The following is a 15432-nucleotide window of genomic DNA, read 5'->3' as shown; positions in this document are numbered from 1 at the left end:
AATATTTTAACTCCTTAATCTCACCATAACTTATTTTGATGTTTCCTATGCATCAAATACCTATAATTTTTTTTCCAAATTATGACTAACTGACCTAATTGTTTATTAATTATTTCTCCTCCTACCCAGTGATTTGTAATTTTTCTCTAACCATATGTTAAATTAATATATATAAAATACTCTTTTCTAAGACAAATACCATATGATTTCACTCTGTATAGGAATTTAAGAAACAAAACAGATGAACACAGGGGAAAGAAAAAAGAAGAGAAGAGGCAAACCGTAAAACAGACTGTAACTGTAGAAAACAAACTGAGGGGCAATGGAGGAGAGATAGGTGGGGGATGGGCCTTAATAAGGAAAGGCCTTGGAATGAGCACTGGGTGCTGTATGTAAGTGATGAATCACTGAATTGTGCTCTTGAAACTCATATTACACTATATGTTAACTAACTAGAATTTAAATAAAAACAGGAAACATTAAAAAAAAAAAAGTCTCTCCTCTTAACTCCCTAATCTTGCTGCTGCTGATTTTTCAAAAAAAGTCTGTGCTTATAAGGGGGTGTTAAAAGATTATGCTTTTATAAAAGGTACCCATTCAAACACAGTTTGATAATCTATAAATTCATTATTTTAGTTAGCATTTAGTTAGCATTCCAAATAAAATAACTTCACTTATAAATGTTATGTCTCCCATAGTGAGGTTTTACCATTTGCTCAAGTGGAAAGACCAGTTTAATATATGGTATAATATTATGAAGAGATTTGACTTATGCCGAGAAGTCAAAATTATTGTTTATAATTGAATTTTGGCAGATGACCAGAATTACTATGAAATATTTTTCTCCCGTGTGTAAAAGGCTTATTCATGGTGGGATTTTTTTTTTCACAGTAAGGTAAAAATATATAAACATTTCTGCAAGTTATTTATTTATAAGACATTTTTATAAAAAATTAATAGCAGCATAGTAAGATTAACTTTATCTAGCCATTTTTATTTAAATCTCATTGCATCTTAATTCATACTATTCTCCACTCATGAGACAATATTTTCATCTTTTTTTAAAGATTTGTTTATTTATTTATTTGAGAAAGTGTGTGTGTGTGAGTATGCATGTGCATATGCACCAGAGTGAGAAGAGGGGCAGAGGGACCTCCACAGAGTGGGGAGACCCACTAGCAGTGGATCTTGTGACCCTAAGACCATCACCTGAGCCAAAAAATCAAGAGTCAGACACTCAGACGACTGAGCCATCCAGCCAGCCCAACGTTATTTTTTATCTTAAATTTTAATGTATATGCTGCTGAAGCAAACACTATTTTTTATGTTAAAAATGTGTTTTCTGTCTCATATAAATTCTTAGCCTACAGAAAATATATGTTAATTTTAAAATATCTTTCTTGAACATAGTTACAACAAAACTAAGTCTGGTTTGTGATCATTTTTAGTTTAAATCAAGTAAGGGGTTCCAGTTTTGTTGAAAGTATTAAAATATCTATTCAGCTTCATGTAAAATTTAATTTTGAGACTGTCTTACAGCAGATTACATATTAAACTTGAGTTAATGAGAAAAATAATTGCTAATCCAAAGAAGATGAAAAGTGAGATGCACACCTAAAAATTAAGAAACATAGATTGTACAATACAAAACAAATGAGTAAACACATTTTGTAGGCAATTTCACATATATACTTTAGATTTAAATTGTAATGAAGTCTTAAATGCCTTTGGATAAAACTTTAAGGTAATACGCAATAATAATAAAATGATAGGCTCAGTAGTACATAAGCTACATTTGTGGTCTCATTTAAGTCTCCAAAAAAAGTAGTGAGGAAGGGGTAATTACCACCATTTCAAGATGTAAAGACTGTTTCAGTGAGGGTAAGTAACCGGACCAAAAAGCAGGCAGGGGCAAGTGAATTATGTTCATTCATAATTTATTCTGAATTTGGAATTAAGGGAATTAACTTGTCATGATATTTCCTTTCAAATATTTTACTCTCTGAAATCTTATAATAGGATGCTGTAGGCAAGAATGCATTGATTCAGAGAAAATGATTAATTTACTCCTGTTCACATAAAATTAGCTCAAAAGCTATGTCTGTAGGCTCTAATATCTGAGCTGTAGCTATGTGGTCCTGTGGTTGCTGAAGAAAGAATTTGGAGTATTAATGGTTCTCAGAGATAATCCTACAGTTTCTTAGCATTTCACACACCCCTACAAATACACATGCAGGGGCTTTCAAATTGTGCTCCATTCAAAAAATAAAATATCTTTGTCATGGCTCCCATCTCACACAGCGCAAAAGGTTGTAATGACCATATGACTTGCTGTGTTCCAGGCACACTTCACCCCATCGTTCCTCAGACCTCATCTTCTCCTTCATTCATGCTCCTCTAGCCACACTGCCTTCCTTGCTTTCCTTTGGAAGCATCGAGCACGTTCCCTCTCAGGGTCTCCACACTTGTTCTTCCCTTTGTCTGGAATATTCTTTCCCCAGCTATCTGCATGGCCTGTTCTCTCCCTTCATGCCTTCTAGCAACATTCAGCCTCTCATAATTACAGTCCCCTACCTCAATAGGTAATATGCCCCTAAAGTGCTTTATTTTTTCTCCATTGCACTATATGACTTGTCACTGTGTAAAATAGTGGCTGCAGATCCTTTAACTCTTTGGTTAAGATTATTCCTAGTATCTTATGGGTTTGGGTGCACTTGTAAATGGGATAGATGCCTTGATTTCTTTTTCTTGGGCCTCATTGTTAGTGTCTAGAAATGCAGCTGATTTATGTACACTGATTTTATATCCTGCAACTTTGCTGAATTCCTCTATCAATTCTAGCAATTTCTTGGGGGAGTCTTTCAGGTTTTCTACACAGAGTATCTACCATGTTGTCTGTGAAGAGTGAAAGTTTGACTTCTTCTTTGAGGATTTGGATGCCTTTTATTTATTTTTTTTTCTTCTGGAATTTAAGGACAAAACAGATGAACTTAAGGGAAGGGAAGGAAAAATAAGAAAAGATGAAAACAGAGAGGGAAGCAAGCCATAAGAGAGTCCTTGTAACTATAGGAAACAAACAGGATTGCTGGCAGGGAAGTGGATGGGTATGGGGCAATTGGGTGTGGGGATTGAGGAGGGCACTTGTTATGATGAGCACTGATTAATCACTAAATTCTACCTCTAAAACAAAGAACACACTATATGTTAATTAAATTGAATTTAAATTAAAAATGTTTTAAAAATAAAATAAATTAGTGGCTATATTTTGCATCCAAAATAGAAAATTGTTGAATGGATAAATGCCAATTTTCTTTCCTACACATAAGGACTTTTAGTGAGAGTCCGTTATATGCTCTGCAAAACGTGTTTTTTAATTTCTGGTGACACTCACAGAAGGGGAGACACAGCCATTACATTGACAATGATCAAACACTGTTGCACTCCAGTAGGGCTTTGCGTAGAATATTATTAGAAGGTTCATGGTTAATGGATAGCTCATTCATCTTGAGGAATCCAGGGAGAGCTAGGTTGTTGAGGATTATTGGATGGATTGGGGCATGATAAAAGGTATCCAGGAGTGAGATTATTACAATTAAAAATACAAGGGCACAGAGCCAGGAAATGTGTATTCTGTGCAGCAGCCACAAGCACTTTGTGGTTCCCTGAGAGTAAAGTTCATAGAAGGAAGTGGTGAAAGGTGGGGCTGTAGAAGGAAACAGAAGTCTGGGTTTCACATGCAAAGTCAAGAAACTTGGATTTTAGCCTCCACACTGAAAAGCGGTAGGCAGGGGCATGGTGTCCAATTTATATTTTGGGTTAGTTGCTGTTGATCCTGCGAAGGTAGTTGTAGACATCTAGAAGGAAGTGATGACAGCATGAGCTAAGCCAGTGGTCAAGAGACTAGAGAAGAGAAGGATTACATAAAATATCTTGTGGCTAAACCTGCCTGACCTTGATGATTTTATGTGGATGTACGATGTAAGAAGAGAATAACCACCAAATATTTACTTTTGTTCTAAATGGAGTGATACCATAAACTAAGAATAATGAAGTTCAACCTAGCTTTATTTTGTCATTGTTGGGATGAGGTCATGAAATGATGATGAGTTTGGTTTTGCTTATTTGACTTTGAAACGGCTGTCAGGCGTATAGGTATATATGACCCTCAAATAGTTGTTACGTGAGTCTGCTGCTCAAAAGCAGGTCCAAGGTGTAAGTGAAGAAATGAGGGAAGCTGGAACTCTTTGAATATGAAAGAGTATCCCCCAAAGAGTATGTGAGTCATGGGTAGAATTGAGGGATAAGTGAAGAAATGGGAACCTGTGAGAGAAAAGAGAACCTGGAAAAAAGTTGGCATTGAAGGAAGAGTATATCAACGGTCAGAAGGAAGTAGTGATCAACCAGTTAAATGCTACTAAGAGATACCACAAGATAAGAGTTTAAAAGATGTTTATTGGAGCACCTGGATGCTCAGTTGGGTGCCAGACTCGGTTTAAGCTCAGGGCATGATCTTAGGATCGTGGGATCAAGACCCACAGAGTTAGGCTCCACGCTCAGTCAGGAATCTGCTTAAACATTCTCTCTCTCTCTCCCTGCCCCTCTCCCCACCCACACGCATTCTCTCACACACAAATAAATATATAAGTCTTTTAAAAAGACGTATTTATTGGGTTTGGCAATTAGAGGGTCATGGATAATATTCATTTGTTCTTTTAGTAAATATTTATTGAGAACATGCCTATGTGACAGGACCTGTGCAAGTTTCTTTAATAAAAGAACAGACAAGATGTACATGATCTAGGGCCCTTTTGATCTTATCAAGTGGGAGAGTAGAGCATTTGAGCAGAAGGATACACATAAGAGTTTTAAAATGTAGAATGAGGAATGCTGTGACAGGGCTGATGCAGTGTGCTTCTCATTTCATGGATATGGTGTCATGAAGATGCTGGGCTAGAAATGCACTCCCTATGTCTGAGGCCTCTTAGTTGGTGAACTGCTACTTGTCCTTCATTTCTCAGATCAATGTCACTTTCTTGGAGAAGCTTCTTCTGACCCTCAGACCAGACCAAACTCCTCCTATTCAATATTCTCTTCATACCTTCTCCTTTTCCTTCACGGCATTTGCCTTAGGTTGCAGATGACCATTTATCTGTACTATTGATTAATGTTTGTCTACACTTCAGACGACAAACTCCTTAAGCACAGGGGCCATGTCATAATTTATCAATGAACAAAAAATACTTATTGAGTAAATGAATGAATGAATGACTGAATCTTTTCTGGAGAAAGAAAACCGATCTGGATGTTTCAGTAATGTGGGGATGCAGTCAACTGAAGGATTAAGAGGTGAATAAGAAAAGCAGTGAGTACATCCTTTTAAGAACCTTGGAAAGATGGAAGTAAGAAGGTAATCAATGGTCAGAAGATCGAGTAGAATTACAGGAAGGATTTATCAGGATGGGAAGACACCTGAACCTTTGGCAGAATTGGCATCAGAAGATTTTTGAGAACATTGACATGGGGTCTCAGGAAGTATGGGGAAGAAGAAGGAAGAAAATTAGGGGCTAAATTATAGTACATTTCTCACCTAGGAAATAAGCTTTGGACAGTACTCTACACTCTTCTTCCAAGTCTTTGTCGGGGCACCTGGGTGGCTCAGTTGATTCACTGTCTGCCTCGGCTCAGGTCATGATCCTAGAACCCTGGGATTGAGCACTGTCGGGGTTCCCTGCTCAGCAGGAGTCTGTTTCTCTGTCTCCCTCTGTCCCTCCCCATCCCCCATCCCCCACTCATGCTCTCTCTCTCAAGTATATAAATAAAATCTTTAAAAAAAACTTTGTCATCATGAATCAGTCATTAAGATTTAACTTGAAGTATATATGAAATTCTCTATAACAAAGAAAACCAGTGCATTGGAAGACAACTAAAGTTATCAGACAGAGTATTGGCTTCAAAAAGCTAACAGAGGGGCGCCTGGGTGGCTCGGTCATTAAGCATCTGCCTTCAGCTCTGGTCACACTTTCAGGGTCCTGGGATTGAGTTCGGGATCCTGCTTCTTCCTCTCCTGCTCCCCACCCCCCGCCCCCACTGCTTCTGTTCCCTCTCTCGCTGTGTCTCTCTCTGTCAAATAAATATTAAAAAAAAAGAGAGAGAGCTAACAGAGCAGGAGACATCAAATAATTTTGCAGTCAACATCTTATTTGTTTTTGGAATGTAGTCTATTCTCATAGAGGTGACCACTCATTTCACTTATGTAATCCCTTCCTTTCTTCTCCTTCCAATTTTTTTTCTCCTTCTAATTTTTGATAGTTATTACTTTAGTTCTTTTTTTGATTATCTTTTACCTTTAAATAATGTACTCAAATGTCTATTCAATAACCTGACAACTTCAGATGATTTATGAGGATGTCGCCCTCCTGTAGTTCTTTTTGCTTCTTCCATATTTCCCATTCTTTATAAGCTGTAACTTTGTTTTTATCTTTGTTTTTATATTGTTAAATTTAATAACATTAATATTCTATTCTAATATAGTATTTAATACCTCTGTTTTTTTTCCTAAAGGATGATTCTAACATTTAAAAACCAACTGGGTATTTCCACAATCAAAAACATATAATTATGGGATTAGGATTATATTGTTTTTTTCTGTGAGTTTGCAACTTCTAGGGAAAATGCCTCTAGCATGCTTGCTCACTATCAGTTACTTAATTGTGCCGTATTTTGTTACACTCCATATTTGAAATTACATTCCTTCTGTTTTGTTTTTCCTGAAAGTTCTCATTGTTTCTTTTTTTCCTCTATTGAGAGTGGAAATGCCCACTTTAATTATCATGTTACTGAATATTTACTCCTCAGGAATTTAAGGGCTTGGTGTGTATTCCATTGTGGGTTTTTTGGAGATGTTCTTTAAACCAGCTGACTTTTTAGTCTAAATTGGACCAATTGCTTGCCAGCTTTTTCTCTGAGATTTCTTGCAACATTTTTTGTATGTCCTTAAATGGTCTTTTTTTGAATTTCACATTCATTTGCTTACTAAAGTGCTTCCTTAATTGGTGGCCCGAGAGAAGGTACAGAGGAGTCTTAGCATCTCTGGAAATGTTTTATTTCTGCCCTCACATATTATTTATTTTATAGTTGGGCAAGAATTCTAGGTTCACAATACTTTTACCAGATCTTTGAAGGCTTTGTATACATGTTCACTTTAAAAAAAAAAAAAAAAAAAAAAAAAAAGATGTGTTTATTTATTCATTTATCAGAGAGAGAGAGAGAGAGAGAGAGAGCGAGTGCATATAAGCAGGGGCAGTGGCAGGAAGAGAGGGAGGGAGAAGCAGGCTCCCCACTGAGCAGGAACCTGATATGGGACTTGATCTCAGGACCCATGAGATCACAACCTGAACCAAAACTAAGAGCCAGACTCTCAACAGACTAAACCACGCAGGCACCCTGGGGAGGTGTACTGGTATAATTATAAACTAAGTTAAATACTTAACAACAGTTCATTTATTGTTATTCTTCCACCTTTTGGTTAAATAGAATCTATATGAAAGTTAATGGCTGGATTCTAGTTGTATTTTTTCGATACTTTGTAGGCATTTTACTAAACAAAATATAAACAACTTGAGGATGGCAGATACTAATGGACATATATGTATGGCTTTCATAATTAATATCTTATTATAGGTGTGAATGTATTAGCCCTATGAGGAATGTCATAGACTCAAAAAAGGTCCATGTTGTCATTTCTGCCCAACTATAAAGTGGATTTAATATCAAGCTCTTTCTATTTTTTTAAAGATTTTGTATTTATTTGAGAGAGAGAGAGAGAGAGCACGAGTGGGGAGGGTGTGGGAAGGAGCAGAGGGAGAAGGAGAAGCAGATTTTCTACTGAGCGGGGAGCCCAACTATGCTGGCCTCAAGATTCCAGGATCTTGAGATCATGACCTGAGCCAAAGGCAGATGCTTAACTGACTGAGCCACCCAGGCACCCCTCAAGGTCTTTTTAAAGAAATATGTGTCATATTCATATCTCATGAATTTTAAGTGTAGAGAGGTCTAAGTAACATTTAATGTTTAAATATTTAACTTTTTAAGTATCAGCCACTCACTTATAAAGGGAGAGAAGAAACCCTGTGAGTCATCACAAATCAAATGAGAGTTGTGCTTTATGAGTGAGTAGTCAGTTTGATTTAAAAGATTAAGAGTTTCTTGTCTGTCATACCTTGTCTCCATCTCTAAGCAAAACCAGAATTTTGATGCTAAATTAATTCGTTTTGTAGCAGAGATAAAATGACGAATGTTCTGAAACTATAATACCAAGTAAAAATAGCTTCTTTGAGAAATAAAATGTACTTTATGTAAATATTTTTTAAAGCATGTTTTCAGGCTTTATATCCTAAAAACAAAGATGACGTTGTCAAAGGGTAACCTTTAATGATATACTTAGGGCACTCATTTAGCACATGAAATTTATCATCCCCTGAGTGTTAGGAATTCAAAATTACAACTTGCTTAGCACATGTGAAAAGTAATGTCTCCTGTTGCACATTAATTTGAGCTGTGTCAGTTCATTTCTCTGTAATTATCAAATTGTAAAATATGTATAATCAAGAGATAGTTACAATAGTATTAAAGGAAGCACTGTGTACTAAAGGTTGAAACCACTTTTTCATAATTAAATCATTGCTTGTCTTGTGTAAGATATTCAAATTAATCTTTAAAACCATATAATCCTGCAATGTACAAGTTTACTATAGAGTTTGGAATTTTAGGGGCACCTGGGTGGCTCAGTGGGTTAAAGCCTCTGCCTTCGGCTTAGGTCATGATCTCAGGGTCCTAGGATTGAGCCCCACATCAGGCTCTCTGCTCAGCAGAGCCTGCTTCCCTTCCTCTCTCTCTCTCTCTGCCTGCCTCTCTGCCTACTTGTGATCTCTGTCTGTCAAATAAATAAATAAAATCTTTAAAAAAAAAGAATTTCATCAGTCCCTGTGCAGAAAGATTATTGGACTAATAATATTTTAGTTGCCTGTTCTATACAGATATCATTTTAGCAATAAGGAAAGAGGAGCCTGGCTAGCTCAGTCAGTAGAATATGAGACCTTGATCTTGGGGTTGTGAGTTCAAGCCCAATATTGGATGTAGATATTACTTACAATATAATCTTTAAAAAGAGAGAGAGAGAAGGAAAGACTGTTCAAAGAGACTAGAAATTATAGTCTTCACTCTTTAAATGAAATAAGATATGCCACGTAAAGATTTTAGAACCCAATGAAGCAAAAAGCAGAGATAAAATGTCAGTGACAATTTCATGTGAAATTTCGAGCCAAGTGAACGTCAGTGACAAGCTTGTCTTGTTATTAGTACATGTCTCCTGTCAAAAAGTTTTGATATTGTGTTACAGGAAGAATGTAAATCAGTCCAGAGAGCAGCTAAAACAAGCTGAAAGACTCAAGATATGCCTTGTGTGTGAGAACACACACGTTTGTTTGACTAGCACAAAGATTGTGCTGTCAGTTAGCAAAGGACACTATTGACCCTTTTTTAACTTTAAGTTTATAAAAGTCTGCTTAGCATAATAAAGAAAGAGACACGAATCAAAATCCTTTCTCCATTCACTCAAGTAGATTACTTTTCCTATCTCAGGTTAGGAATAAGAACGCCAGTCTCAGGTGCGGTTATGAGACTTAACAGTGCTAATCTATGTACAATTCTTGGCACATTAATGGGCTCTAAACAAATATTAGTCCTTTTCCCTTTATAGATCACATACAACACTATGCTGTGTGACCAGGAAATGCATTAAGTGTCCTTATTTCCATTAAAGATCATATACAACATACAATCAAAAAGCTGAGTTGACTTGAAGTAACCTTTATTTTGGGTGGTCAGCAATTGTCTTTGAACAGGATTTCTCCTAGTGCTCAGGGATCTGAAGAAGGATCAGAAATAGCCCAAGGGTCCACTAGACCTTTGGCCTCTATTATTTCTGAATGGCATGACTGAAATGGTTGTGGTAACAGAAATGGTTCTTCAGAATTGTTCACAGAAACAGGCAGAACAGAGGGGAAGTGCTGGATTAGATGAGAAATTATCAGGAAGCTAAGGACCTTAAGTCCCAGAGACCCTCACCTGTACAAGCCCCTTCTTAGGCCTTGTATTTAACTTGTACAGTTGGCTCTTGAACAACATAGGTTTGAACTGTGCAGATTCACTGTAAATGTATTTTTTCTTTCTTGTGATTTTCTTAGTAACATTTTCTCTTCTATAGCTTACTTTATTGTAAGAATACAGCATATAATATATAAAATACGTGTTAATCAACTGTTTATGTTATCAGTAAGATTTTTGGTCAGCGGTAAGCTATTAGCAAATTTGGGGGGGAGTCAGAAGTTACTGGCAGATTTTTTACTGCAGGGGGGCTCATTGCCCCTAACCTTCCTGTTGTTCAAGGGTCAACTGTACTTGTAATTTACATTCTTCTCTTTTAAGAGGGCCCCTCAAATTGGATAATCTTCAGGTCCCACAAAATCTGGATTTACTCTTACTGGACTGTCAGGTAAAAGAAAAAAAATTTAATATAATTTAAAAAGATGAAGTGGCCAATAGCAGGAAAAACAAGTTTTGCTTCTATTGGCCCATAAGGATTTGTTAGTAACCCTGGACCAGAGATGTTCATATGCACCTGACCACAAACTAGTCCTTGCCTAGGAAGGCACTCTCTAGTTTAGCATCAACCAAGAATTACCCATATGAAAACATAGGAATGGCGACTACCCAGTGGTCAGAGGGTGTGCAGTTACATATATCAGGCATTGCATTTCTCACATTTTTAGGTGGGGAAAGGGAAAGGGATAGATGGACTCAATATTATATTGATCTGACTCAGTAAGTGCCCAACAATGGGTTAGGCACCATATATATGTTATCACATTTTTATTCTCATGTAAGTAACATCTAAATCGAAGCAAGAAGTAACCTCTTTCTATGTAGCTGTGGAGCCAGAATTCAAACACAGGGCTTGGTGAAGTCAAAGCCCAGATTTTTTCTACCTCCCTATGAGCTGAGACTTACCTGCCAAGAGTCAGCTACTGGGAGGGAAAGGACATTTAACCTATAATCAGCCTAATGATCTTCAGTACCGAATGTCCTGCCAACCATTTGGGACACTTTTCTTTCTCAGTTCATTCAGTTATCATTTATTAAGTGCCTGCTATGGTGGCAGTCATTGTAGTGCCCTTTGTTTAGTTATTACTTCTTCAAAATAGTCATCGTCGCCTAGAAACTCTCCAATAGGTAGATTGGTAGGTAGGTAGGTAGGTGGATGGATGGATGGCAGTAGGTAAACAGGTAGATAGATGGTTGGTAGGTAGGTAGGTAGGTAGATGGATGGATGGTAGGTGGATGGATGGATAGGTGGATAGAGGATTGTTGTGGCTGGCACAACAAATCGACCAGGAGCGTGAGGGTAAGAGGATGAAGAAAAGAACTCGAGAAGGGGAGAGATGGGGGCAGGAGGAGCGTTGAGGAGGATGTCCAACAGTGCTAAGTTTACTCAAAGCATTAAGGCCATATATATAGTGATATTACAATAGGAGAAGCAATACATCTGTGTCTAGTTAAACAACCACGAGTTCCCATAATAAGTTTCACACTTAACTATAAGCAGACCTCGTGATGCCAAATGGCTGATGCCAGTACAATTGTTCTGTATTGATACAGCAAACCTGAAAGTAATTTATGGGCTGTACTAGGGCAGCAAGGACCAGCCATGAACTTATGACCCCGACTGAATTGTTCTCATTTGTTTAGCAAGCGTGTGGGAAGTCACGTAGGTGAGTGCACAACACATAGCACAGACCCTTTCTCAGTGCTACTCAACTTTTCCTGTCCTAAACCTTTTGTTAGGTTATTTGGACTTTAAAGGAGGCACAAGTCAGGGCCTGGTTTGGTTCTCGTCTCAAATCTTATTGCGGCCTCCCACAGAGGATGGATTCACAAATATGTGTATTATCAAATGAAACTTTCACCATTACTATGATTACTGTGTACTGTTATTTTAAAAGCACCCTCAGAAGTCCTTCTAAAAATTCATATTGTTCTTTTAAATTGACGTTCAAAATTTTGGTTATTGAATCACTAAAACTGAAATGCTGCATATGATTTGTAGTTAGCAATTTCAAAATTTTTCTTTTCAAAAACTATGAAAGAAGGTCATATTTTGTAATGGATAGCTTTCTTTATCTCCCAACTTTGAAATTTCTCTTTTCACTTTAAACATCTTCTCTTTTTCCTGGATGATTTGATCTCATTTCCATAATTGTTGAGTAGCTTTTGAAAAATATAAATATATAACTGTACTATTGAAGTTCAGGGAACTACCTTGTGTATCAGGGGAAGGAGAGTAGGATTTTAAATGAAATATGTAGAGTTGGGGGAACCTGGCTGGCTCAGGTGGTAGAGCATATAACTCCCGAGGTCATGAGTTCAAGCCCCATGCTGGATGTAGAATTTACTCTTTTAAAATTGTGGCAAGTTGTGGGCTGCAACCAGGGCTTCACTAAAAAGAGGCAACCAGTGGTGGGTTTGTCTCACATGTTGTGAAATTCCCAATTACATTAAATACTCACTGACATACTCATCCCCAAGCAAAGTCATGGGTAGAAATTACAATAGTCAGAAAAGTACTGGGGACATTTTGAATACATTTTCTAAGCAAAGAACTAATATATAAATAATAAATATATAAATAAACAAGAATGAGTGGAATGTGACTTGAATGTAGCAAATGCCTATTCTGTAGTGAAATGGGAAGACCATTTCTGGTGATCCTGTTTTAACCTAACATAAGGTTAGACAGTGTAACCAAATCTTTTTCTTTTTTTATGAAGCAGTGTTAAGTTCTCTTTCATGGTAATTCACCTAACAAAGAGTGCATATACTTGAATGAAAGATGGCCCCAGTTTATGTACAGTGTCCATAAAGGTTCTGAGCCAAGAATCCAATTATTTCTCAAGGAACAATATCTTTTTTAAAAGATTTTATTTATTTGAACAATATCTTTTTTAAAAGATTTTATTTATTTGACAGAGAAACACAGAGAGATAGAGAGAGAGAGAGCCCACGCACAAGCAGGGGAGTGGGAGAGGAAGAAGCAGACTCCCCACTGAGTCAACATGGGGCTTGATCCCAGGACTCTAGGATCATGACCTGAGCCAAAGGCAGACGTTTAATGACTGAGCCACCCAGGTACCCCAAGGAATACATCTTTATTGTAACATGGTCCCAGGGCTCGAGACAGTGACCCCCCATGCTGGGTACCTGGTAGACTGTGGGAGTACAGTTCTTATTACATTATGGGTGAAGCTCTGTTTACATGTAACTTGACTGCAGCAATAGAGGAAAATGCTGAGTTTAACAGAAAGCCTTGTATAAATAGTCCCAAAGACATACTTGCGAATGACATTAGAATTGGAAACTGAAATGTTATTGTGAATACACTTACAGCTGCTATCATTTTCTTCTCCAAAGAAAGACTCCTACTTAGGGTGTCTGACTGGTTCAGTTCATAGAGCATGTGACTCTTGATCTCAGGGGTTTGTGAGTTTGAGCCCCATGTTGGGTGTACAGTTTACTTAGAAATAAAATTTTTTGAAAAAAGAAAGATTTCTGTGCCTTTTTAATTATGCACACAGAGTTTTACGTGATCTTTTCTTCTAAGGAATATTCTTCATCTCTTCTAATTCCTCAAATCACCTCATTCTTGCTGATCATAGCATAAACATAATATACTTTCACAGCATTTTAAATTGCCTCCTAACCACTGAGTTAGGTGTATGTCTAGAGAGATAAGTGAGTTTTCTTTGCAATGTTCCTGTTTATATGTTGGGCAAAATAAGCCAACAGCTTGAATACCTGAAATGTTACTGAGATTTATACATTAGAGTATCTGATACAAACACAATCTTGCACAGTGTGATTGTAAGTAAACTGCTGTGGAAGGCTTTTGCTTTGGTGGAAATTGTTTGTTCAATAACACTTGCCAGATTTCACTTGTAAAAACATATAATAACTTTTTCCAATCTTTTTCTCTGTCGTCAATACAGATTCACATCCAGAGAACTGAAGGATGTGACCATATGACCTGCTCACAATGTAACACTAATTTTTGTTATCGATGTGGGGAAAGATACCGCCAACTCCGTTTCTTTGGAGACCACACATCAAACCTCAGTATATTTGGCTGCAAATATCGCTACCTCCCAGAGAGACCTCATCTAAGGAGATTAGTGCGAGGGTCAGTCTGTGGTAAGTATCTGACATGCTTTATAGGAATGTTTTCTGGGAAGTAAGCCATGATAAGAGAATTCAGATGCATTAGCTATGATAATTCTGAGCACCTGTCAGGTATTCTAGTGGGGACTTGACCAAAAACAGGAGGAAGAAATTTTCTCTACTTTTGAGTTTGGAATGGAAATTTAAATTTGGTGGCTAGACAACTTATATGAGCAAGCAGATTTTGTTTGAAAAACAAATTATTTACTATACTGCAGAAATGCAAATTCATATTTTAAATTTCTGAAGCCTTATTGTAAGCCACTTGATGAGAGGGACCATGTCACATTTATTTTTCTGTTGACAATACATAGCAACTTGTTGTACACATATACTCCATTCATGGAGGACATGCAATACAGTTTTTGAAAATCCCTATTTGGCACCAGGGTGTCTCCTCTGGTTAAGCCTTAGACTCTTGATTTGGGCTCAGGTCATGATCTCAGGGTGGTGAGATCAAGCCTGCTTAGGTTTCTCTGTTCTCCCTCTCCTTCTGCCCCTCCCCCTCCCTGCTCTCTAGTGCATGTGGGTCTCTCTTGCCCCACCTTTCAATCAATCAAAAAAAAATTTATAACTAAAATAAATAAAAATCCCCATGTTTCAGAGCCTTGTGCTGGATTCTTATTGTATCTATATAGTCAATGCCATTGTATGTATGTTCCTATTGTAATAATAGTTAATATAATAGCTAACAGTTAATTAAGTGAGTATCAAATGCCCTCATTACATACAAACCCAAGTTTAAATATCCAAATGCGATACCTTTATGCTTTAAGATTTTACCCCCTTCTTTGTTCTCAACAACACATGGTCTCATACACAAATATGCAAACATAAACCCAGATTTCCTGCTCTGGGCTGATGCCACCACCTTTGTATGATAAGAGTTCTTCTGACCTGATATGTCTTCCTCCATTAGCTCCCTACCTCTCTGGAATGTATCCACTGTGAGGTTTCTTCTCTCTATTCCATTACACAAAACTTCAATACTTTCACCTCTGAGAGTCTTTCTCATGTATGTGCCAACACCTTCCACATTTCCCATTTTCTGCCTACTTTTGCCTAGTTACTTCATGAAAATCTCTTTTTATCTCTCTTTAAGCC

At 37.2% G+C, this 15432-nt stretch overlaps 1 protein-coding gene across 1 annotated transcript in view; it reads left to right on the top strand.

Annotated features, from left to right (window-relative positions):
- The window catches only part of RNF217 (ring finger protein 217), a 141555-nt gene that overhangs the window by 109780 nt on the left and 16343 nt on the right, over nt 1–15432 (top strand). Inside the window, exon 4 of the mRNA XM_059177665.1 lies at nt 14100–14301. Coding sequence (XP_059033648.1) covers nt 14100–14301 — 202 coding nt within the window. The remainder of the gene's footprint in view (nt 1–14099; nt 14302–15432) is intronic.

Source organism: Mustela lutreola, chromosome 6 (assembly GCF_030435805.1).
Source record: "Mustela lutreola isolate mMusLut2 chromosome 6, mMusLut2.pri, whole genome shotgun sequence".
NCBI classification, from domain to species: Eukaryota; Metazoa; Chordata; class Mammalia; order Carnivora; family Mustelidae; genus Mustela; species Mustela lutreola.
Note: the sequence above shows the minus strand (reverse complement) of the source record. Positions and strands in the feature narration are given on the sequence as shown.